A 20,871-nucleotide genomic window follows, 5' to 3' on the forward strand; every position below is an offset into this window, starting at 1 on the left:
ACCAAGTCACTCGTTTCTACTCTTGATTGCATTCTGCAAAGAAAGCAAAGCCAACTTGTCCGCCTTCTTAATCTCTTCTTCCGACATATTGGTATCGGCAAAGTTAGGTTCGTTAGTCGCGTTCGCGTTGATGTAGTGTCCTCCAGGTTCCTCCATCGACATTGTAGCATATCCATTCCCATTACTAAGTTGAAAATCAAATGACCTCAACTTCCCCAAATTCCTTTCAAACTCCCTGAAAATCTCCGCCCACGAGCGAAATTCGGCCATTATATCGATGAAGCAATCAGACAGCAACAAATGCTGAAGCGTGTTGTGATGCAGAATGATGAACGTTTCCAGACAGCATGTCCGGAGCACGACATCGCCGTCAAGATACGAGTAGGCAAATAGGAAACCGTTAAGAGACAGATTCTGTAGTCTAGGGAAAATGTTGACGCTCCCCCATGTGTTGTAGGCGTCGGCATCGCTTGTCAGGCTCAATGAGGTCAAATTGCAAGCGGCGTCGAGGAGAAGATCAAATTCTCTCCAGAACGGGATGAATTGAGGGTCATGCTCCCGTGGCGGATGTTGGAACAGTTCCTCGAGCCTAAGGTCGGGGACGATCTGGATATCGACCTTAAAATTCGTGAGAGACGCTAGAAATGGCCTTAGTTTGTCGATATCGAAATGTACACTCCAGAATGACATGAGATTATGGATGACTATAGTGTTCATAGTAGGCGGGATAAGATCTGGGTTGCATCGGCCTAGCATATGAAAAAATCGTTCCTGCTGATGCAGAGCAAGATTAGAAGCAGTGATATCAGATTCAAAGGCCGACCGGGACCCCTGGTCGTTTCTACCCGGTGGAGTGAAATTATTTTCAAACTCCCAAAAGTCCGGGAATGAGAATATCAAGGTAGTGAGGTTGTGGAATTTGGGAATGTAAAGGGCCATCCCCACGCGAAATGGGTCATCACTACTAGGTTGATCTAGAGGAACCATCTTGAGTGGAAACTCGACTTCTTCGAGAACGACTTCAGAAACAAGTTTTGCCAAGGGAGAATCGGAAATTCTTGCAATCCCCGCGAGACTTTCAGGCGCTCGAGATAGAGTCAACCGTCGAAACCCTAACGGGCTGGCGACCTGCATAAACATCTTCGATATCAGACGGCTGTTCAGCAGGTCTGTCTTTTCATACAGTTCGCTTAGAATCAGATAAACTATTTCTGCAGGAATTCGAAGAGAAAGTGGGTCTGGGTCTGTTGAGTTACAAATCCTGATCAGTCCGAAATCTCTCGGTGAGGTACAAATCGTCTTACCCATTATTGTTACTAGCTCAAAGTATGACTAGAGTCAACCGATCTCGCAGATCTAACAGATTCTTCGGGGTGAGGGTTACGGTCGTTCCAGGGTCGTTAGGGCCAGTTAGTGGCAATAGTGTAGTAAAAAAAGAACCCCCGCTTTACATTGATTTTCAAACCCCGAACTACAGTGCAGAAACCTGCCAAGTTGACGAACAAGTAATGAACGTTGAACAACTATAGAAACAGCCAGATTATGGCTACAAACTTGTCCTGATATCAACCTACTAAACTTACATCCTAAGATAATTAGAAGTTTTGGTTTATGGATTAATACACTTTTTCCCTTAACCACCGTCTCTCATAGTCCTTCAGTAATAGCTAGAATTTCCAGTCGACCTCTCGGACTCAATATTTAACATCGGTAAGCGCTCATAGTCATTTCCAAGGCAAGGTTCAGGCCTTCTTGATGTGTACGTGCGATATCCCGCTCGTCCTGCACTCGACCCTAATCGTCGTAACAGCATCGCCCAGCGCAGCACCCCGCTCAACCGTGACGAGCAAGCCATGCGTCGACACTCGCCCCGATCCCTCCTCCTGATGATCGCCATGGTCTTCTAAAGACCCAATATGATAGGGCCCGCGCATGCCAGTTGGGTACACCCAAAAAACGAGTCCAATCGTCGTCCGCCCGGCGCTGTCGACGCGGCCTTGATTCCGGATATAACGCTCGACGGCTCCAAAGTCTTCTGCCGTGGATATCTCGTCGAATGCGTCGGTAGCGAGAAGAGAGGCGATGAGTGGGTTGTTCTCATCCGTAAAGCTGCCCGAATCGTACGAACGGGCAACTGAGTATGGGTATGAAGACATGACGGAACTGGTACAAGTTCAGGATATTATTGATTCGTCTGATTTGAGTTGGTGGATAACGATTAATGGAAACTATACTTGATGATTGCTCGATAAAAAGTATTGTGTAGTGGGCGGGATATAGATAGGGGCTGCGTCGCGTTTTTCGGGCCTTTTTATACGATACTGCGATGGAGCTGTCGAAGGGCCGATGGACAGGTTCTACCTGGAAGCTGAGTCAGAGCTAGTGCATAGCTTGATTACATCGCTCAGTTCCGGGTGCTATGACGCGATAGAATGACTCCGCAGACACTTAAACCATACTTTAGGCCTGGTACCGCTCTTTCTACAGGCCTAACTGGAGAACCTAACCAGAATGCGTATAGTGGATTCTACTAGTAGTCGCCAACGTCATAAACAGAGGAACGTGTGCGTCATGAGGGTTCATTAATTACAAAATACAGAAACGAAGATGATCAGGCAAAAGTGGGAACAGGCCGGCAAAGGCAATCATATCGAAGTCCAAATAGCACGCTATTACTGGTCGACAGGCTTGGTTTCACAGCCTCCATGATGGGAAGATTAGGATGCGGATAATGACAGTATGGCGAAGATGAAGATGAGGATGTAATGCGCAGGAACTTCAATGCCAATGTCGGATATTTACGCTCTCGAATCCTTTGGCAAAGAAGGTGCTATCGAATAGTCTGTTACACATCGCTAGTAATATGAAAGGGTAGACTGAAACGTACCTGCTCTGGAGCTTCATTTTCAAGATTTTCGGTAGCAGAAGCGATGAAAAGTTCCAATGAAGCCAGCTTTGGTAAATTTTGGGCGAGAAGATCCAACAATTTGGGGGTCAGAATGTCTATTTGTAGTGTCAAAGACTCCATTTGACACAATCCATTAGGCCTAGGAAGGCAAACAAAGAGGTCCATAACATTATCGAAGTTAAGTTCTATGTTCTTGATAGATAATGCAGTCAAATTTGGGCAAATATGCTGTAGATTGGGGAACAACGATGAAGAACGATGGGATCCGTAAGCCATATGGTACTGGTAAGCAAGTTCCAGAGTGTGCAGCTTTGGTAGAGGTTGAAGAGGAAAGCCGCCATCGTCGCTAAGCCACCGTAGAAATAAACGACTGCTGAGATCAGAATTGGCTTCCCGAGTTGCAGGATCGATGATGAGGTGCTCTAGAGTTTTAGAATGCCTAGCGATAAACTGCTGGAGTGGTACAATCTCTTTTATGTCACGCTCTACATTGAATGTTGAATGTAGTTCCAGTTTCTTTAGTTGTTCGAAAGTCCCTGATGCTGTGAACACTGAGATAATATGAGGGATCAGGTATCCAGACACTGTAAAGGACACCAGTGACCGTTCCAGGGCAGATAGGAAAGATGCGATATGGTGGTAGTTACGACTTTCATTACTGAGGTATAGTATATGGCGGAAGCTCAGGTCGAGTTCCTCGATGTTGATCACAGGAGGGGGCGATAAGCCATGTACCGAGAACATTTCGAAGACAGTAGATATCGGTAAGTCCGAAGCCTGCATAGATAGTCGTCGGATCCTCGGTCCAATGGATTCGCGGTGCCAAAGAGATCTGAGGAATGGCTTGAAATAGGGTTTCAATGGCTCTAACAAGGAACCGCTGAAATCCATCTTGAGGTCCTGAAGGTTGAAGCATGACTGCAGATTATACCGAGCGATCGACAATAGTCGAGCATAGGAATCCTTTCCTTCATTAGAACCAGTGTGTTTAGGAAAGGGTGTACGATGTGAATCGCTATCTGAGCCGATGCAAGGTTGAGGAATCGGAAGAGCCTTTTTTCGTGGGTTGTCGGGTCGGACAAATATTACCAATCGTCGAACTCGTCTAGAAATATTGGGGTATCTGGATACGATTTTTTGGTACAATATATTGTTTAAACTTTGATATGATACGTACTGGAGCTGAAAAATTGCAAACCGCGCTTTATCATCATCGGCGCACAGGATAATTTCTTCATAGATGTCGTCCATAGCTAGTTCGAAAAGTGCACGGCTAACCCCAATCATCTTCCTTCTAAATCCTCGAGGCAAATGTGAAAGAACCTCGATCCACAGCTCGATGGGTAGAAGGTCGGACATTGTGGCAGTAGACGTCGTGTCGGGAGTGCGTGATAGTGAGTCAACTATTGTTCCTCCCGATTGCTCAGGTTCTTATATAGACCACCCAAGAGTTGATTATCTATGGTCCAGGCCACATAGGCGTCATAGGCACCTCATTTGTTTTCCACGTTAAAACGTACCTGTGAACAAAGAAAGGCTTTGAACGTCGATCTCCTGTCTTTGAACCAAGTGGTGCACCGAATCGGAGGCCAGGTAGGTTCATTAAGCAGCCCAGCCGCCCCTGCCGCATGGAACCATAAGAAACGGCATTTTTATACCTGACGGTTCACGGATTACTGCAGAGAATGGAAGGAAAAAACCCAGGGTACACGCGTTCGAGGTTCCAAGAACTTTCTGGTTCGGAAAAATTGGTTGCGCTGAGAATTTGAGTGTCGGTCCTGTCGGAGAATGAAACCATAATTAGGGGCTTGATCTCGATTTGGACATTTGGTCGGCCCAACATCGATGTGCACTGGTGAGGTTTTGTGACCGATACAATCTCAACTTCTCCGTATAAAGAGTAATATCAAGTTGGCTTGTTAAAAATTATTCAGAAGGGAATTCACTGTAGAAATCGCGATATAACGCTGATAGAATTTACGTCAAGGAAATAGTAGCGAAGTTGAAGTGTCTATAACTCGGAAATTTTATTGCTCATAACATTGACACTCGTAAGTCAGGTCAAGTATCGGAGGAGTCAGGAGCGTTCTAGCTAGGGACTCCATGGCCTGAATATTTGGATGGGGAATGCCGCAAGACGATGAAGATACTATGCGTATATGACATAGTTTCCACGCGGGATATCTGCGTTCTTGAATGATTTTATAGAAAATATACTGTAATAAATGTCATACAATGCCATCTTGCTGAAGAAATAAACCACTTACCTGCTGCAAATCGCTCGGTAGTACGTATTGGGAAAGGCGTAACGTCAAGGAGGAGAGACCAGATAGTGCGGTACTAAGCAGGTCGACGAGTTCTGGGGATAGTATTTCTATGGAGATGCTAAGCGATTCTAGCAAATATGCTCCATCGTGACGAGGAAGAAGAGCCAGTAGCTCAGACACTCGTTCAAAGGAAAGATCCGCCTGCCCGATGGTCAAAGCTGTCAACCTCGGTGCAATTAAACTAAGGTCAGGAAAAACAACTTCATGATAGGCAGGTCCATTAATCCAGCGATCGTAATGGAGGAGCTCCATAGATGTCAGTTGAGAAAGAGTCCTTCCGGAGAATGATAGGTCTCTTTCATCACCTGTACCATTCAAGGTTAGCCAGCGGAAATATGCGTAATTGCCCATGTTTAAAGTGCCCACTCTCGGTTTTGGACTCAGAACCATTTTTTGAAGGGTGGGTGACTGAGCATCCAAAAACCGATTGAGATATTCCAATTGTTTCGTCCTCTGGACGTTGAAAGAGATGTAGGAATTGAAGAACGAAAGCCTAGGAAATTTCGGACAGACCTCCAGGACATGCATTATATGTGGATCCATTAGGCCGGACAAAGTTAGTGATGTCAGATTATCCTTCAACCTATCGAGAAAACTCGGTAAAGAGGAGTTCTGCAGAGAGAGAAGATCGCGATTGGGGTTGATCGTCAAGTCAAGACTGTTGATGTTGGCATCAAAATTTGAGGGGAACTTGGAAGGAAGGATCAGCTGAGATAACGCAGATGAAGATGCGGTGATGGCTAGATTCCGAATCCGCTGGAGGATAGATCCTGGCTGCCAAAGGGATTGAAAGAATGTCTCTAGAGAAACGAGCATGGTAAAATGATTGTCATTTAAGATGATGTCAAGCTCCTTGATATTTGTGCAGTGTTGAATTGAGCGCCTGGCGGTGTTAAGGAGAATATCGGTTGAGGTTTGAGGTTCCGAATGAAGGTGATGGGTGGTAACGACACCGGACCTCCTGGAGTTGTGGAATAAACTAAATTCTTTTCTGGGTGTCGTTCGAGACTCTGTATCGGTGGCAGACGTAGGGTCCGGTAGCACAGCTGGAGCCTCGTAGTAAAGAAAGGACGGCTTTACAACTAAATGTTGAACACGATGTGCAATATTTAGGTTTCTAATAATTTTTCAGTCAGTTAGCTCTGACACCAATAACATAAATCGAAATGCTCACTGTAGTCTGGTAAATGTGAACAAGGTACTCTCGTCATCATGTGAGAGTTCTATTTTTTGGTATATTACGTCGAGGGCGTACTCGTAAAGAGCACGATTTATTCCAATCAGTTTTCGGTGATGCTTTCGAGGAATGTAGGACAGGATTTCCAGCCAGAGCTCAAACGGAAGCAAGTCCTCCATGATGCAGTTGATACAGAGGCTTAGTTGTGCAGGAGGTCTTTGACTGAGATGAAAGTCAAGCGAGAAACTCCGTTGATCTGTTGAAAAGGAAATCCAGTAGAAGGCTGTGCAGCCTGGACGATAGGGTTCAACGTTCTGAGTTCGATTCGATCTAGAGGTGTCGAGGAGAACCGAAATCGAGATCTAAATTTATCCGCTGGTGCCGCTGGCAGTTTTTTCAATCCCCGGGTCACCATTCATATTTAGCGGCCACCCGGGTACAAAAATGGCCTGTCATACTGCAGCGACGGTAGTGGACAACTGACCGGACGTTAAACGGTTTTGGACTAGTAATTACTTGATAGGTTGAGCTACTAAGTATTGAAAGGGCAGAATCTGTTCATAGAGGTAGTTTTAAGAACTTGAATTATTGAATTCCACATTCCCATGCCCCTCCCTAAACGTTCAGATGATCAAAGTCTACCCACACATTTCACAATTTCAGTAAAATATGCTATACACTGCAACATTGCATACGTATATCAACGTCAATCCTATGCAACTGCGGCTTTATCTTTCTCAAACACTTGGGCCTTGGAGGGATCCATAACATCGATACCCATCTCTTCAGCTATAAAAAATCAAAGGAGTCAAACGGCATGATGCGGATAACTGTATTTACCTGCGATTTGTTGCACTGGTCCGATAAACCAGTTTCGGGCGCTGAGCACCCAAAAGCCCAAGCTATACACCATAATTATGCCTACTGCGACGATAGAATAATTAAGTGTCTGGGAATCGACGGGCTATTCCAATTTATTTAGTCAGTCAACCTGGGATCCTGGAACGGACAGAAGCTTGACTTACGTTGACCTGCGGAAGAATGAAACCAATAGAGATAAACACTACCCATAGAACGGCCACAACAGCCACAGGATAAGAGAATTTCCCCAGATGAAATGGTCCCCGAATAAACTGGTCACGGTATATAACACGGAGAGCAATTGGGATGCCTAGCAGATGCGTTGGTGGTCACATCAGAGCCATAAGTGCAATATTTAACCTACCGTAGGATATATAAAGCCCAATAGTAGCAATAGATGTCGCTGCCGAAAATGCAACCAAGCTCCCTAAACTTGGTAAACCAAGAATGAAGCTCAATGTGCACGCAAGCCATACTAAATGAACATGGTAAACTAGCAGTAGCTAAATCATTTGGATGGTAGATTTCATACCAGTTCTAATAGGAGATTTCCATTGTGGATTGACTTTGGCGAAAAATTGATGGCCCGGAATGCCACCGTCACGAGCAAAAGCATACAGAGTCATTCTTGAATTGGATGTAATAGAGAATGTCCTGTGTTCGTAGCGTAAGAGCAAAGGTTGGCTCGTTGCATGATTAGAGTCAGGACAGGAGTTATCACTCACCCGCAAAAGTACATAGCACCAATGACTATGACCATAAGTACGATTGCTCCCTTCTCACCAACAGTGTCCAAGAAGATTTGGGTCACAGGCTGTCCGGTTGCCGAGTCTAAGGTTCCGTCCAAATTTTGTATAGAGAAGAGCAATCCGAGAATAAGAAACCATCCAAGAACTGCCGATACACCGATGGCTGTAATAATTCCAATACTTCCTGACATTGCGGCGTTGCGAGTTTCTTCAGTCATCTAACATAGCAGTTCAGGTTTTTAAAGTTAGAATTATAATACGTTCAGACTTGCATGAGCGCTAGCATCAAAACCTTCAACGGTAATCATTATCATTATCCGTTCATCTATTCTATTGAATAAACGTACCAGTTATTGTATACTGTAGTCCATCCGTCGAACATGTCAGAGCGATTCGAACTCAATAGTATTCCCATACCTGAGCCATGAGAATCTGGGCAGTGTTAGGATGGACAAGTCAGCAAACGATATCATAGGTACTTACACCAATAACTGCTACATAGGCATGACTAGCCCTTTCTCCCCAGCCTTCTGATCCGGGAAGGCCAGTGTTATCAATGAACGTACGAAAGACGAATTTACCGGATTGGTGGCTGGGAGCCTTTGCGAGGATGGCAATCACCAGGGATGTTGTGCCCACCGCATGCCACCAGACAGAAATATTGTTTAAAATATGAAGAAGGTGAACCCCAAAGGTGTTTGTTAGCCCTTGGCTTGCCAGGACCGCTGCGTAGATACCTAAAAATTCAATTTTCAATCATTATTCATGAGGATGACATATTATAGTAGTTTCTAACCGATGGTTTTTTTGGGTGAGGGTACAAACCCAGTGTTGCCAAGAGTGCATGCCGTGGAGATGAAGTTAGCACATGCGTAACTAATTCCTGTTGTGACTGCAACCTGCCCGAGCAAATTAAACCAGCCTTGAAACAGACAAAATTCTTATGATTAAAAGTTCAAAATCGAGTGTAATCATATACATCATACCTGTGATCCAAGAGGCTAGTGGGGCATTTTTCTTTCGTGACAACATCGCTGCCCAGAAGTAAGGACCCCCAGACGTAGGGTGTGCACTAGTATTCCACAAAGATCATCGGCATGCTAAATCGACCGCCCGTAGTGACGCCCTCGTACCTGCAAATTTCTATGGAGACAAGGAAGGTAGTCAGCCATTGTGGTACACGATAACAGGAGCTGAATGGGAGTTACCAGCCATTGCAAGTCCGACAAGCATAGTGAAGCAGGCTAGATCACATTTAACTTCAGTACAGCATATTTGATAGAACATAGGGACAATGATGCAGACACACGACAACCCATCCCCATACCATCACGGCTGGACCACCTGTATTCTTTTCAATAAAATACACATTATCAAAATCTCCTCGTGGACTACGTCAACCGATTTGTTTACGAACCAAGCCATACAGAAAAAGAGAAGGAACACCAGTGATGACGGAGATGATTGAAAAGGAAACCTATTTGCGTTTAAATTGGTCAACACGTATTCGGAGAAACAGCGAAATTCGCTCAAAACTCACGCCGAAATTCTAGTCACCAATAAAAAGACGCGTTAAAATATAAATAGGACGCGCTTCAGAGAGAAACACACCTGAAGAACGCCCAAGTCTCGCCTGAAAGAAGTTAAAGTCGGTACAGATATTCAGTTATGGTGGAAGTGGGCTGTCAATGGGAGACTCACTTCAGCTCCTGTCTATATCCCATCCGTGCCAACTCTGCTTCATCCGTCGCCATAGAACTAGCTTTGTTTCTGGACGGGGAGGGGGAGTCACTCATCTTGCGCAACGAATTCGTGATGAGGGTGGTTCAAGGAAGAGAGAACTCTTTTGAATTCCCGCACGTCGTCAAACGCCCCATGTGGCCCTGATAACACGGAGATAGATCCATATATTCTAAACAATCCGTCGCAAGTATACATTGAGTCGCCTATTTTTGATGGAGAGGGCGATAAGCTCAAGGACAGCTCACAAATTATTGTCCTGCATATATGTACTAAGTCTCAACGTTCCTTAAGGTCAGATGGCTCACGAAGACTCACCGCCAGCCTGTCGGAGTCGCATTCTAGTCTGACCACTGCCACACAGCCTAACGAAAGCGCAGTACTATGTTGAGTACACGCTCCTTGGGACTCCTTTGACCATTTGTGCTCCTGAGAAGATGCTTATTTTTGTATCAGAGCTTGGGTACGATATCGTAATGACAAGGTGAAGGACTTTCAAGTCGAGTTCCTGGCCGCGCATATTCTTGGTTCCACAGTACGAGTGTGAGAATATTTTTCGGCAAATTGCGCGGCAGGGTTGACCACGGCGGCTCACACGAAGTCCTTCTCAAGTACCAACTTGGTTGAGATGGACTCCGACTCCGACGAATACTCAGGTTTGTCTAATGTCGAATTAACAATTCAAACGTGTTCACAGTCTTTGGGTAGAAAGTCGACATCATACCACCCCCTATCCTGAAATTCACACAAAATTCATCGTCCAATGTTCTCAAAGTCGAATATACAGGCCTTGGAGACGATGGGTGTAAGCGTTTATTTCGGTGGCTGAGGACTGGAGTTAACTGGGAAAGTGAAGATGGTGAGTCCAGGCTATCTTATGCTTCTTTATGAAACAGATAGACCCGGGGCTGACCGGGACCGGAAGCATGTTCAAGTCACTTTCCAGGCTTTCCTCGAAGGTTGTCAGAGCTTGAATTGAATAAGGTTTCCTTGACCGATCAAGGATTTGAGTATTTCATCAATTGGTTGCGATGTCTGCATGCTTCGGACGGATCGACGGAAACGGTGTTGAGAACTCTGGTGTTGAAAAATGTGAGGGAACAATATTCTGATAACGTCCTGCTAACCTATCACTAGAATAAAATCCAAGGGACGTCAGAATCAGCTTCAGACTTTATATCGATCGTTGCGGCAACACCGTTTCTCAGAGTCCTGTCTCTATCCAACAATCCCCTCTCTACTAATTTCAGGCAGAGCCTTTTTTCCAGGCTGCCTGCGGTCTCTTCGCTCAGGTCTTTGCATGTCTCACTGGCGGGAATACAGTACACGGACGTAGACGTTTTGGCAGAGTACTTGGCGAACTGTCGACTCAACGAATTCATTGCAAGCGGAAATAGCATGGGGTACCGAGGCCTCAAGGCTATAGTTGCCGCTATGGAACGTAACTGGACTTTAGAGAAAGTGAATTTGTTTGCAAACAACTCTCTCGATGAATCCGAAGCCGCAGGTCGCACGGATGATCTTGCAGATTACAATCGCCTCATGTCCATGGTTAAAGCCGATTTTTCAACCTCCCAAGAAGAGCTCATGGTGTTGGCCTGGGGTAGCGGGTGCGGTCTCTCACACCTCGAGTCTAAGCTGAAGATAATAATTGGCCGCAACATTCTGTATAAACGACAAGTCAAAAAAGAAGCTGTGGATCTCCTCCGATACTCTAGGCTGATGCTGCACAAACCTGTTGAGGCTCCCCTCTCCTTTGGTTCCCTCCCCATTGAACTTCAGCTTTCCGTTCTGTCCCATACCGCGCCCTTTTTGTCCACCTCACAACGGATACGAATTTTTGAGTACGCAGTCAACAAGTCAACGTTGCCGAATCTTCGCCTTCACTTGCCTGTTCGAAAACCTTCTCTTGATCCAACACCCAGCCCCAAATCCGGAAAAAAGATTGGAAGTTTGGGGCCTCGGAACACAAATATCTCAGGGGGTGTTCAAAGGAAGATGAAGATTGACGAATGGCTAGAAAGTGTGGGCTGTGATTCTTACGACCCCGAACCTGTCAATTGATGTATGTTTCCTTTCTTTCTTAATCGGTTAATGGGGCCGTTTCTGTGTATCTTATATTATGCTGCTCCGCCCGCATCAGCCCGCGGGGTACCATGGAATCCAGGCAATAGATGACAAAGGGGCAGGTTTCCGGCTGCGGGTGTGGAGAGTTCTGATCAGCGTCACCATCTTATCTGTCTCTGGTTTTTAAGCCATCGTAATGTCTGGCATTGCTCCATTGGCGATCCCAGCTGTGCATAGAGCAAAATTATGACATTAGCTCCTAACGTTACGCCTTTTCATGTTGAAACGACGTGCTAGAGGTTATGTGTAAGTTTCTTCTGGTGATAATAAGTTGGTGTATAGGTCACCGACCCACCTTCGATGGGGGTTGAATATCATACCCATGAAGAATTTATATGTCCAGGACGAGTTCAAACCTTGTAACTGATGCTTCCGCTCTTGCAGGATTTGTATTAATAGATTCTAGAACCTATACAACAGGCAAGAGCTAGTATTTCAGTTCTTCAATGTGGTCCACTGCCACAAAATTTTTGATCATTTTACAGATGACTTGGTGGAGTTTACAGTGCAGTTAAAAACACATACAAGGGTACATGGAAAATTTTGGTCATCGCCACATCACACTGATTGTTCGATGAAAGAAACGTCATAGTAAAGTAATTCAAACTAGGGTTACACATGCTCATTTGGTATAGAAATTTGTGGCCCGATAAAATGGAACGTACCATCTCATATGTCATAGGATTACTTAGGCGCTAATCGAAATTATTTATTGCCTTTACCGGAGCAACTATGCACCATGCTTACACCGGCCTTCTCCATCAAGATAAACGCACAATATACGTTCGAATTACATTCATTCCCACAGTACAGATTAATCCAGACTAGTGAATAGAATAAATGAAAGATAAATAAAATTTTACCCATCAAATGCTTGGAATAAATGTTCAAGCTTCAAGGACTTGGTATGAGACCCATCCTCTCCGTCGAGTCATGATCATGAGAAAAGAAGAGGGAGTCTGACGTCATTGAGCGCTCTGAGTATAGTTACGGCGCTTCAACAAACTCAACGCTGCATTACGTCGAAAGTACCAAAGTTAGAAACAATTGCACTCCTGGTTACTTCGCTTTCATATATTTTAGGTGGTTTGTCGAAATTGGCTATGCATGGCGGTGATACTCGCCTTGAGTTGTAATCGTCTAAAAATATACTGGCAAAGCTTATCAGGGCGCCTAAATAGCCCTCTTCTTAATCTATCACAATCAAGGCCGCCATAGGAAATATGACTCACGTTAGAGCGACTCACACTATAGGTCCCGACACTGGGGCGGTGACGCCTTGGATTATTTCGCCTGGGGCGGAACGGTGTGCATCAATGAGTCAAGTAAAGTTTGTTTTTGATGATCCTAGCCAATTTCCTGTATCCATATATAATAGGGTGGAGTATAGTCAAGTCGAACTTTAACGCTCTCAAAAGCTAACTGCTTCTCTACTAGTACATTTTTAATCACTACCAAATCTATTTAACTGCTTGCTACCATGCCTGGAGTCAATCGACACGTCCACTTCAATGGAAAAGCGTCTCCCGCATCGTCATCATCATCCTGGCCGTCTTCAGGGGGACCTATAACACCACCACCAACCTACGGCTATGTCCCTCCCCACTACCCTTTACACCCTACAGCAGAATCAAATGGTTTCGTCAATCCAGTCCTATCTCCAAATAATCCAACATTTGACTTCAACCTCACCAAACCCCCTACCTCGATGATGGACTATGCATCCATTCCCGTAAGCATCTGGCAGCAACCAGCTACAAGTCCCCCTGTTCCATCTATGGCAGTTGTTTGTGAGCAATTGCCCTGGATTCTTAACATCCCGGGAAACATACAATTTGGCTACGTCAGCGTGGGCGATCTTGTGTTTGGCCTTTACAAAGCCCTTTCCACCCCAGTATCACAATCGGAATTCCTTACCCTCTCTCCAAGGGGTCAGCACGCTGTCAGCAAGGCTTTCAAAAACAGATGCAAAGTATGCTTTGACTCTGACGAGTATCGAACAGAGTTTAGTCAAGGCGTGAAACGAGTAGATTTCCTCGTCGGCTTCACGAAATTCTCTGGAGTTAGACCGGACAAGATTGGAAAATGGACGCTACTGGTTAGGGCCGATGAGTGATTTGGCCACATTTTCCAGCTCCAAATTCTGCTTCTATTTAACGACATCTACCACTATTGGCCAATGGCAATCCCCTTATTCATATCCCCACTCTGATCACCATATTTCGCTTGGACATTGAATACTTATATTTCATATATTAGGGTCTTTGATATTTTTACCACTGCATAGCCCCAACTCAGGCATTATGGACAGACCTCTGTATTTTTAGAACAGTTTTGGACAAGTAGTGCCCATCTTGTATTGTAACCAGTATTTTTGAACCACCTTGACTTCATGACTTAGGGGCTGTTTGTTTCTTCAAACTCCGCTTGAAAATGCATGACATAATAAATCACTGCAGCTGTGCAACGCGGGCGCGTCCTCTTTCCAGTTTCAAGTGTTAATGTCAGTGTCAACTGGGATTGGCAATGTACATTATATCTATAAACGTTGATTCATCCGCATCATCGAACATGAACTTTTCTCACGCTATTCTCCGTTATAAACTCTTCATCCCTGGAACTTGCTGAAATTATCCTGACCAGTAATCCAAATGCAATCGAACCTGAACAAACGAGCCAAGGCACCGAAAGCATCTTTGCTAGGACCGGGCGATGCCATAGGCTGTGGAGACTCGTATCTTGTTGCCGATCTACTACCCACTGAAATAGCAGACACTGCTTTTGAGAAGCTCAAGGCAGAAGTGAAATGGGAGACAATGGCTCATAGAGGTGAGCATATAGCATATAGCGTAGCTTTGTTCTGCGGGTTGATAACAATCCGTATGTTAATCTCAAGGGGGTGAGGTTCCTAGACTGGTGGCCATGGAAGGTGAAATTGCCGAAGATGGGAGGTATGGATGAGTGGTAGATGTCCGTTAACCGTATCACCAGCTAAATTTCTGCAAGTTATCCGGTGTATCGATTTCCTTCGGACGGGCACCCACCAATGTTACCATTTTCTCCAACAGTTGCTCTTATCCGTGAACATGTTCAAAAGGTTCGCTCAATTTATTCTAACATTTTATGCCTTTTACTCAATTATGCCCGCAGGTGCTTAAACACCCTGTGAATCACGTCCTTATTCAGTTCTATCGCAATGGAAAGGATGCTATATCCGACCACTCTGATAAGACTATTGACGTTGTTCGCGGGTCTAGCATCGTCAACGTCTCACTCGGTGCCCAGCGTACTATGACACTTCGATTGAAGAAAGATAAAGCCGACGTGGATGACCCAGTCCAGCACCAGTTAGATTCAACACCTGATGATGCTCCACGTCAATCCGTCTCCACTTTCGGTGTACCACGAGTGACACAGCGTATCCCACTGCCTCACAATTCTATGTTTGTCATGAGTTTAGAGACCAACGCCAAATGGCTGCATGGGATAAACCCTGACAATCGTCCACTACATATCAAGTCTCTCGAAGAGCGTGCCGAAGACGGTGCTCGAATCAGCCTCACATTTCGCCATATCGCTACGTTTATATCCAAAGACCAATCGCTTATCTGGGGCCAAGGAGCGACAGGGAAAACGAAGGATCAAGCGAAAAAAGTTGTATATAAGAGTGAAGAAGCAAAAAAATTGCTGATGGAATTTGGCAATGAAAACCAAAGAAACGATTTCAAATGGGATGCTGCTTATGGAAAGGGGTTCGATCTTTTGGACCTCTTAGATAGAAATGCTGCCTAGTACATATGTATCAAAACATTGCTATTTTATTGTGCACTAGTTCTAGGTGACAACATTTGAATTTGAAATCTGAGCACTGACTATAATGAGGCTCAAAGTAAATCCCGTGACTTTAAACCAGAAATGACCTGAAACCTGAACCCCGTCGCGAAGTTTTCCTTTCACCAATACCATCTCTTCTCTTCTGTGTGAAATTGTTCGAACACTCACGGAAAAATTACGACCGTTAACGACGCCGACCGCTTCAAATGTACCAGGTCAATCGGCTGCCTTCGAAAGTGCAGAAAACGTCGCGCTACGGTTCTGGGGCGGACTCCAAGTTCAAAAATATGACGGCTTCATGTATGTAATACACATTGATTCTCTAGTGTAATATGTTCTTCGACACCATTGTGCCCAACCTCTATCCCTCCAGCACCAGCAGCCCCACTTCTGCCCCCGGAAATTATCACGATAATTCTGAATTATGTCGGCGACAAACGTGCTGTACTCAGAAGCCGTCTCATTCGAAAGGACTTTGAGGCAGTTGCCACCACCGTGGGGTTCAAGAAACTCACTGTGTGCCGCGGACCTATCCCCAATCTGCTAGGTTTTGAGGCAATCGCTGCTTCACCACATCTGAATTATCGTGTAGAAGAGATCACATTCCTCGAGCATGACGAAAGCCCGAAGTGGGATCCCGAGAATACCAGTATCGAAGAGTTTTGCCTTTCATTGCTCCGCCTTCCACAATTTCCGAACCTTCGCGCATTGCAACTCCATTTTCCACACTGTCATTACGACGAATACTTGCCTAGTTCTGATCCTGAGGATACAAATAATCTCTGCTTATCTACAGGCTACAGCATGCCATCCGACATCGAGATCTCATTTCCCAGGTTTCTGCAAATCAAGTTTTTTCAAAAGATCGCGTCAGAGGGACGACTGATGCGTCCGCCTCATCTAAAGGCACTGAATATCTGCCCACTTGTGGCACATGAAGGACTTTTTGGCTTACATGAATTCAAGTGGCTTTTAGAGCCTCTTACAAGTCTCAAAATCGGTACGGTGACCAACGACTCAGAATGGTTCCATCAATCGCTTGATTTCTACGAAAACTTTTGGAACATCAACATGAGGTCTGCACTGAACACCGCTCGAAATTTAACATCCTTGAACCTGTCGAGTGATATACGAACTTCCATCATATCCTGGGATCAAGTAGACGCGATACCGGGCCTGGAAAAGCTCTCCTTCTCCAGTTTTATTTTCACGGACTATAACGAAGATTCAACTCCCGATTCTTCATCCATTGAATCCTTTATTCTCCGCCACCCAAATCTACTTGTATTGAGGTTAAACGACTGTTGTATCGATCTATGGGATTCCAATGTGACATGGGCAACGACATTTCAACGGTTTAAAGACCATTTGAAAAAACTCCAATGCTTCGATTTCACGCCCGTTCCAGAAGGCCATGATGAATCATCAGACATCTCTTATTTTTACAGCTATGTCTGGCCTGTCTGCGAGGCGGAGTATGAGGAATACCGATCCGACTTCGACCATCGTGACGCACCGGACCCTCCACCGAATGGAACAAGAAATTCAGACAAATCGGCATACGAGTCTTTGCAGCAGAAGATTTCACAGCGTAAGGCCTAACGGCTTGTTTAGTTTGGGTCATTGACTATACAAAAACGCAAAATGGCGGCCGTTTGCAGATCAATCACTCTGACGCGAATCTCGTCAAAAATTCAGAATGTATATCTACGAGACTGTAAAAAACTTTGAATCTTGGCGTCAAAACAGGAAGTGGAAACGTTTTTTCAACCAATGTATTGCCCCTGGTATCTGTGCCGAGTGCTCGCAGAGAAGAATCATCGCTATTCGTCACGGTTTGTGTGAGGGAGAATGTGATGGGGTTGATTATTTCGTTGGAAGTTGTTGCTCAAATCAACCAACTCAAAGCACAACCTTCACATTTTCGATTATTCTTTTACGTCTCAACCCTCAAAGCAAATCCTTATAACATTGGGTGGCACTGCCGATCGATCATGGTCACTGAGTCTACATGAGTACTAATTATAAGGTTGGCCGCGTACCTGATTCACTTTGACCTGCACAAACCACCTCGAAGTTTCACTTTTCCAGACACTCTCATCTACACCTCCACCTTCTAAATCATGGCAGAAAACAATTTTGTAGGTGAACAGGCTCTTGCGCAACTATTCTACTCTATGCTTGAGCTGGGGATTCGCAGTCGAAGAACGCGAGTTTCCATTGTACAGAATATGCGACTACCACCAGAATTGATCATCGCAATTCTCAGTCACGTCGATGACAGATCCGCGCTGCTCAAAATCCGTCTTGTTTCAAAAGTCTGTAACGTTATCGTTAGCCCTAGGGCATTTCATACGTTAACTGTTTATCGCACGACGGCTAGTCTGGAGGGGTATCAAAACATTGGGCTTGAACTGGAATGTATGGAGTTGAGAGAACATGTGGAGGAAATTATACTCGTTCAGGACCCCCTTGGGCACATCGACCGCTCGAACGACAAAGACCAAACTTTAGCGGAGTGGACTCCTGATATTCCCGTCAAGGGTTGGGAATACCTTTGTCTTGCAATGGTTCCTTATTTCAGAAACGTAAACTCATTGAGAGTCATTTTATCTTCTGAAGTGTCTGACGACTGGTACGCAATCGAAGGGGCCAACTTCGATCCAGGCGAATTGGACGAAATCGAAAACCCTCGTACCAGGATCCATCTTCAAGACAGGACGATGCAACTGTTGGGTGGGATACACGACGAGAACTATAAAAAGGTTCCGGAGAAGATGGTCGTAGGCCAGCTGCAAACTTTGGAAATAACCAATTTGGCTGCGTACCCATGCGATGCATTTGCAATGGCTGGGATGAAAAACCTTCTGGGGGGGATTACCCGACTTAAATTCAGGTTCTTGTCGAACGTGGCCGCTGGCGATTTCATATATTACCATCCATTCGTTTTCTTTTGGGAGCGTAAGGATCTGCCGATTATTATGAACACTTCCCAGAATCTCACCTCGCTCGAATTGTCGACAAATGTACTCCGTATCTGCGACTGGAATCTCTTCGAAACACTTCCAAAACTTGAACATATTTCCCTTACCAACTTCGTCTTCCAGTACACCGCCCGTGGACTTACGCGAAACTGCCTCGAGTCATACATTCTCCGCCATCATAAAACGCTGTGCCGCCTCGAATTATTAGGGTGCTGCATTGACCTTACGCGTACCACTTCACCGCAGCCGTGCTGGGCAGACGTATTTACGCGTCTTGAAACAAGGTTACCAAAGCTCCAGAGCTTCCAGTTCCATCCTCTTCCCATGATCTCTGCAAGGACTAGCGATATAGTTGATTATGAAGGTTATGCCTGTGGGCATGATGACCGTCAAGGATACAAGCGCAGATTCCGCATTGGATTGCATGCTCCGAATGACATTCTGCCACGGGATGGAGTAGAGCTGGTGGATAAAGACGCGTACCAGCATGTCAAAGAAGTACTAGATAAACGAAGCCCCGTCGCGATTGCTTAGATTAAACATGCCCTCGTATTTGTCTCATACTTTGCATCTTGCGATCGATAATTAATGATGGTTTTTTTACTCCATTAGCTTCGTGGTTGCGGAAGGGCTGGATTCATGTACAAAAATTGTCGCGACTCGATGATTGAAAAGTCTTAAACTGCAATGAAATCATTCTGTAGTTCAACTGTTCACAATCATGATGAGGTTGATGAGAAAAGGGCAAATTCATTTACAGATTCTCGCACTGATTTCTAATTTTGTTGACTACCTCCTTCAACCTAATGGCACCATCATCCTCCATGAGATCACAGTCCCACCAATCTGATGGTGTTGTATCTTGACAGTCTTGTCCCGGAGTTGGTGGCATCCTGGCAGGCATGATCGAGTTCCCAGCACTGGCGGTGTAGAACGCCAGTCTGGTACCAAAGGCACTCATAGCATGTAGAGTGGGCAAGGGACAGAAAGGAAGTAAGTCCCGGACGTGTATTCGAATATGATCGTCGGCATTCTCTCGTGCGGAGATTCGGGAAAGGGTGGGGTACGCATGGAGGTCCAGAAGGAAGACGGGCGAGTTCCTGTAGTACACGGTAAAGGTTGTGCGTGCTGTTGGGGTGCTAAGATCTTCATGACGGTGGACCTGAGGAAAGACGGTATAAGGCGTATTCACCGGGAAAAGCGTATTCAACAGCTTGTTATACGCTGCTGGGGTAAAATCTGATTCAAGATCAGGTTTGATTTTTTGGAAACATTCCATGATTTCGGAAGACCAAGGAGACATAATGATAAACTGTAGACGTTTTCTTGGGTGTGCTTGTGTTTATAACTAGATGGCTTTCTGATTGAATATCCTCTTTTCAGACATGGTTAGTGGAGAGATTCAATGGTACTCACCCCTATTCGAGACGGTGGAATGGATAGGGGTAAGATAATGTTGAAAGGGGTGTATGTTTTGCCGTCCATTAAAATTTACAGATAAATGGGGCGTGTAGGTAACAAGAATATCAGGGATATAAATATTTAGAAAGCTGCACAGACAAGGAAAGAATCTTACCCTTGATTTACTGTCACGGTGATTGTGGTCAATGTTTTGGTTCAAGCCTGACAGTGATAGATCTGATAAAGTCGGCGCTTAGTAGATTAGATAAGGTGTCCATGCCGAGTACGCCGAGCTCCCAATTGGTAAGTGGTCCGAATAGATCCAAGTTTGAACTAGCGACAATGACTTCTACCCTTCAGAAATATTCGATGGAATTCGCGAGATAATCACGAACAATAGAGAAGGACAAGCAAGTTGACAATGAACTTTCCAACCTCGCGGAACGTTGAATTACTTTTGGCTGCGTGCGAGAGCGTGGAGTAGCAAACGTGGGTTGTGCGGCTCTGATCGCAAATCTCAATGAAGTAGTTGATACGAACTCATTATTATTAACTATATTACTTGAGTCAAAAGAGTGCCATTTCGCATGGGTTAATTTCCCATTCAATGTAACACTGTTAAGATACTTGTAAGGTGTGGATGCTACAAAAACATTTATAATAGACGGATACTGGATAATAGACGAGAAAGGTACCTCGGTGTTCTAGCCTTTCCTTCACCACACACCTCGAAGCTGCGCAGTTAAATTGCACTAGATAATGT

The 20,871-nt window shown here is 45.0% G+C and overlaps 10 protein-coding genes across 10 annotated transcripts; 5 read left to right on the forward strand and 5 right to left on the reverse strand.

Annotated features, from left to right (window-relative positions):
- Positions 1–6: 6 nt before the first annotated feature.
- On the reverse strand, positions 7–1,308 carry JR316_0012389 (uncharacterized protein; the record flags this gene model as incomplete). Its single annotated transcript, XM_047898014.1, has 2 exons — positions 7–1,244; positions 1,305–1,308. 2 exons carry the CDS (start codon positions 1,306–1,308, stop codon positions 7–9), a joined length of 1,242 nt encoding a protein of 413 aa, XP_047742903.1.
- A 434-nt stretch (positions 1,309–1,742) lies between these two features.
- JR316_0012390 (uncharacterized protein) lies at positions 1,743–4,267 on the reverse strand (the record flags this gene model as incomplete). Its single annotated transcript, XM_047898015.1, has 4 exons — positions 1,743–2,163; positions 2,685–2,830; positions 2,888–4,031; positions 4,086–4,267. The coding sequence occupies 4 exons, from the start codon at positions 4,265–4,267 to the stop codon at positions 1,743–1,745; spliced, it is 1,893 nt and encodes a 630-aa protein (XP_047742904.1).
- A 790-nt stretch (positions 4,268–5,057) lies between these two features.
- Positions 5,058–6,591, reverse strand: JR316_0012391 (uncharacterized protein; the record flags this gene model as incomplete). The annotated part of the gene is made up of 3 exons (XM_047898016.1): positions 5,058–5,099; positions 5,176–6,352; positions 6,410–6,591. 3 exons carry the CDS (start codon positions 6,589–6,591, stop codon positions 5,058–5,060), a joined length of 1,401 nt encoding a protein of 466 aa, XP_047742905.1.
- A 533-nt stretch (positions 6,592–7,124) lies between these two features.
- Positions 7,125–8,213, reverse strand: JR316_0012392 (Amino-acid permease BAT1; the record flags this gene model as incomplete). Its single annotated transcript, XM_047898017.1, has 6 exons — positions 7,125–7,201; positions 7,253–7,376; positions 7,438–7,583; positions 7,638–7,748; positions 7,806–7,927; positions 7,999–8,213. The coding sequence occupies 6 exons, from the start codon at positions 8,211–8,213 to the stop codon at positions 7,125–7,127; spliced, it is 795 nt and encodes a 264-aa protein (XP_047742906.1).
- A 2,947-nt stretch (positions 8,214–11,160) lies between these two features.
- On the forward strand, positions 11,161–11,826 carry JR316_0012393 (uncharacterized protein; the record flags this gene model as incomplete). Its single annotated transcript, XM_047898018.1, has 1 exon — positions 11,161–11,826. The coding sequence occupies one exon, from the start codon at positions 11,161–11,163 to the stop codon at positions 11,824–11,826; it is 666 nt and encodes a 221-aa protein (XP_047742907.1).
- A 1,543-nt stretch (positions 11,827–13,369) lies between these two features.
- Positions 13,370–14,005, forward strand: JR316_0012394 (uncharacterized protein; the record flags this gene model as incomplete). Its single annotated transcript, XM_047898019.1, has 1 exon — positions 13,370–14,005. One exon carries the CDS (start codon positions 13,370–13,372, stop codon positions 14,003–14,005), a length of 636 nt encoding a protein of 211 aa, XP_047742908.1.
- A 535-nt stretch (positions 14,006–14,540) lies between these two features.
- Positions 14,541–15,681, forward strand: JR316_0012395 (DNA oxidative demethylase ALKBH2; the record flags this gene model as incomplete). Its single annotated transcript, XM_047898020.1, has 4 exons — positions 14,541–14,718; positions 14,786–14,840; positions 14,896–14,986; positions 15,040–15,681. 4 exons carry the CDS (start codon positions 14,541–14,543, stop codon positions 15,679–15,681), a joined length of 966 nt encoding a protein of 321 aa, XP_047742909.1.
- A 248-nt stretch (positions 15,682–15,929) lies between these two features.
- JR316_0012396 (uncharacterized protein) lies at positions 15,930–17,325 on the forward strand (the record flags this gene model as incomplete). Its single annotated transcript, XM_047898021.1, has 2 exons — positions 15,930–16,023; positions 16,097–17,325. The coding sequence occupies 2 exons, from the start codon at positions 15,930–15,932 to the stop codon at positions 17,323–17,325; spliced, it is 1,323 nt and encodes a 440-aa protein (XP_047742910.1).
- Positions 17,326–17,846: 521 nt separating this feature from the next.
- JR316_0012397 (uncharacterized protein) lies at positions 17,847–19,241 on the forward strand (the record flags this gene model as incomplete). The annotated part of the gene is made up of 1 exon (XM_047898022.1): positions 17,847–19,241. One exon carries the CDS (start codon positions 17,847–17,849, stop codon positions 19,239–19,241), a length of 1,395 nt encoding a protein of 464 aa, XP_047742911.1.
- A 220-nt stretch (positions 19,242–19,461) lies between these two features.
- Positions 19,462–20,010, reverse strand: JR316_0012398 (uncharacterized protein; the record flags this gene model as incomplete). The annotated part of the gene is made up of 1 exon (XM_047898023.1): positions 19,462–20,010. The coding sequence occupies one exon, from the start codon at positions 20,008–20,010 to the stop codon at positions 19,462–19,464; it is 549 nt and encodes a 182-aa protein (XP_047742912.1).
- Between the last annotated feature and the right edge of the window lie 861 nt (positions 20,011–20,871).

The sequence above is a fragment of the Psilocybe cubensis genome, chromosome 12 (genome assembly GCF_017499595.1).
Source record: "Psilocybe cubensis strain MGC-MH-2018 chromosome 12, whole genome shotgun sequence".
NCBI lineage: Eukaryota > Fungi > Basidiomycota > Agaricomycetes > Agaricales > Agrocybaceae > Psilocybe > Psilocybe cubensis.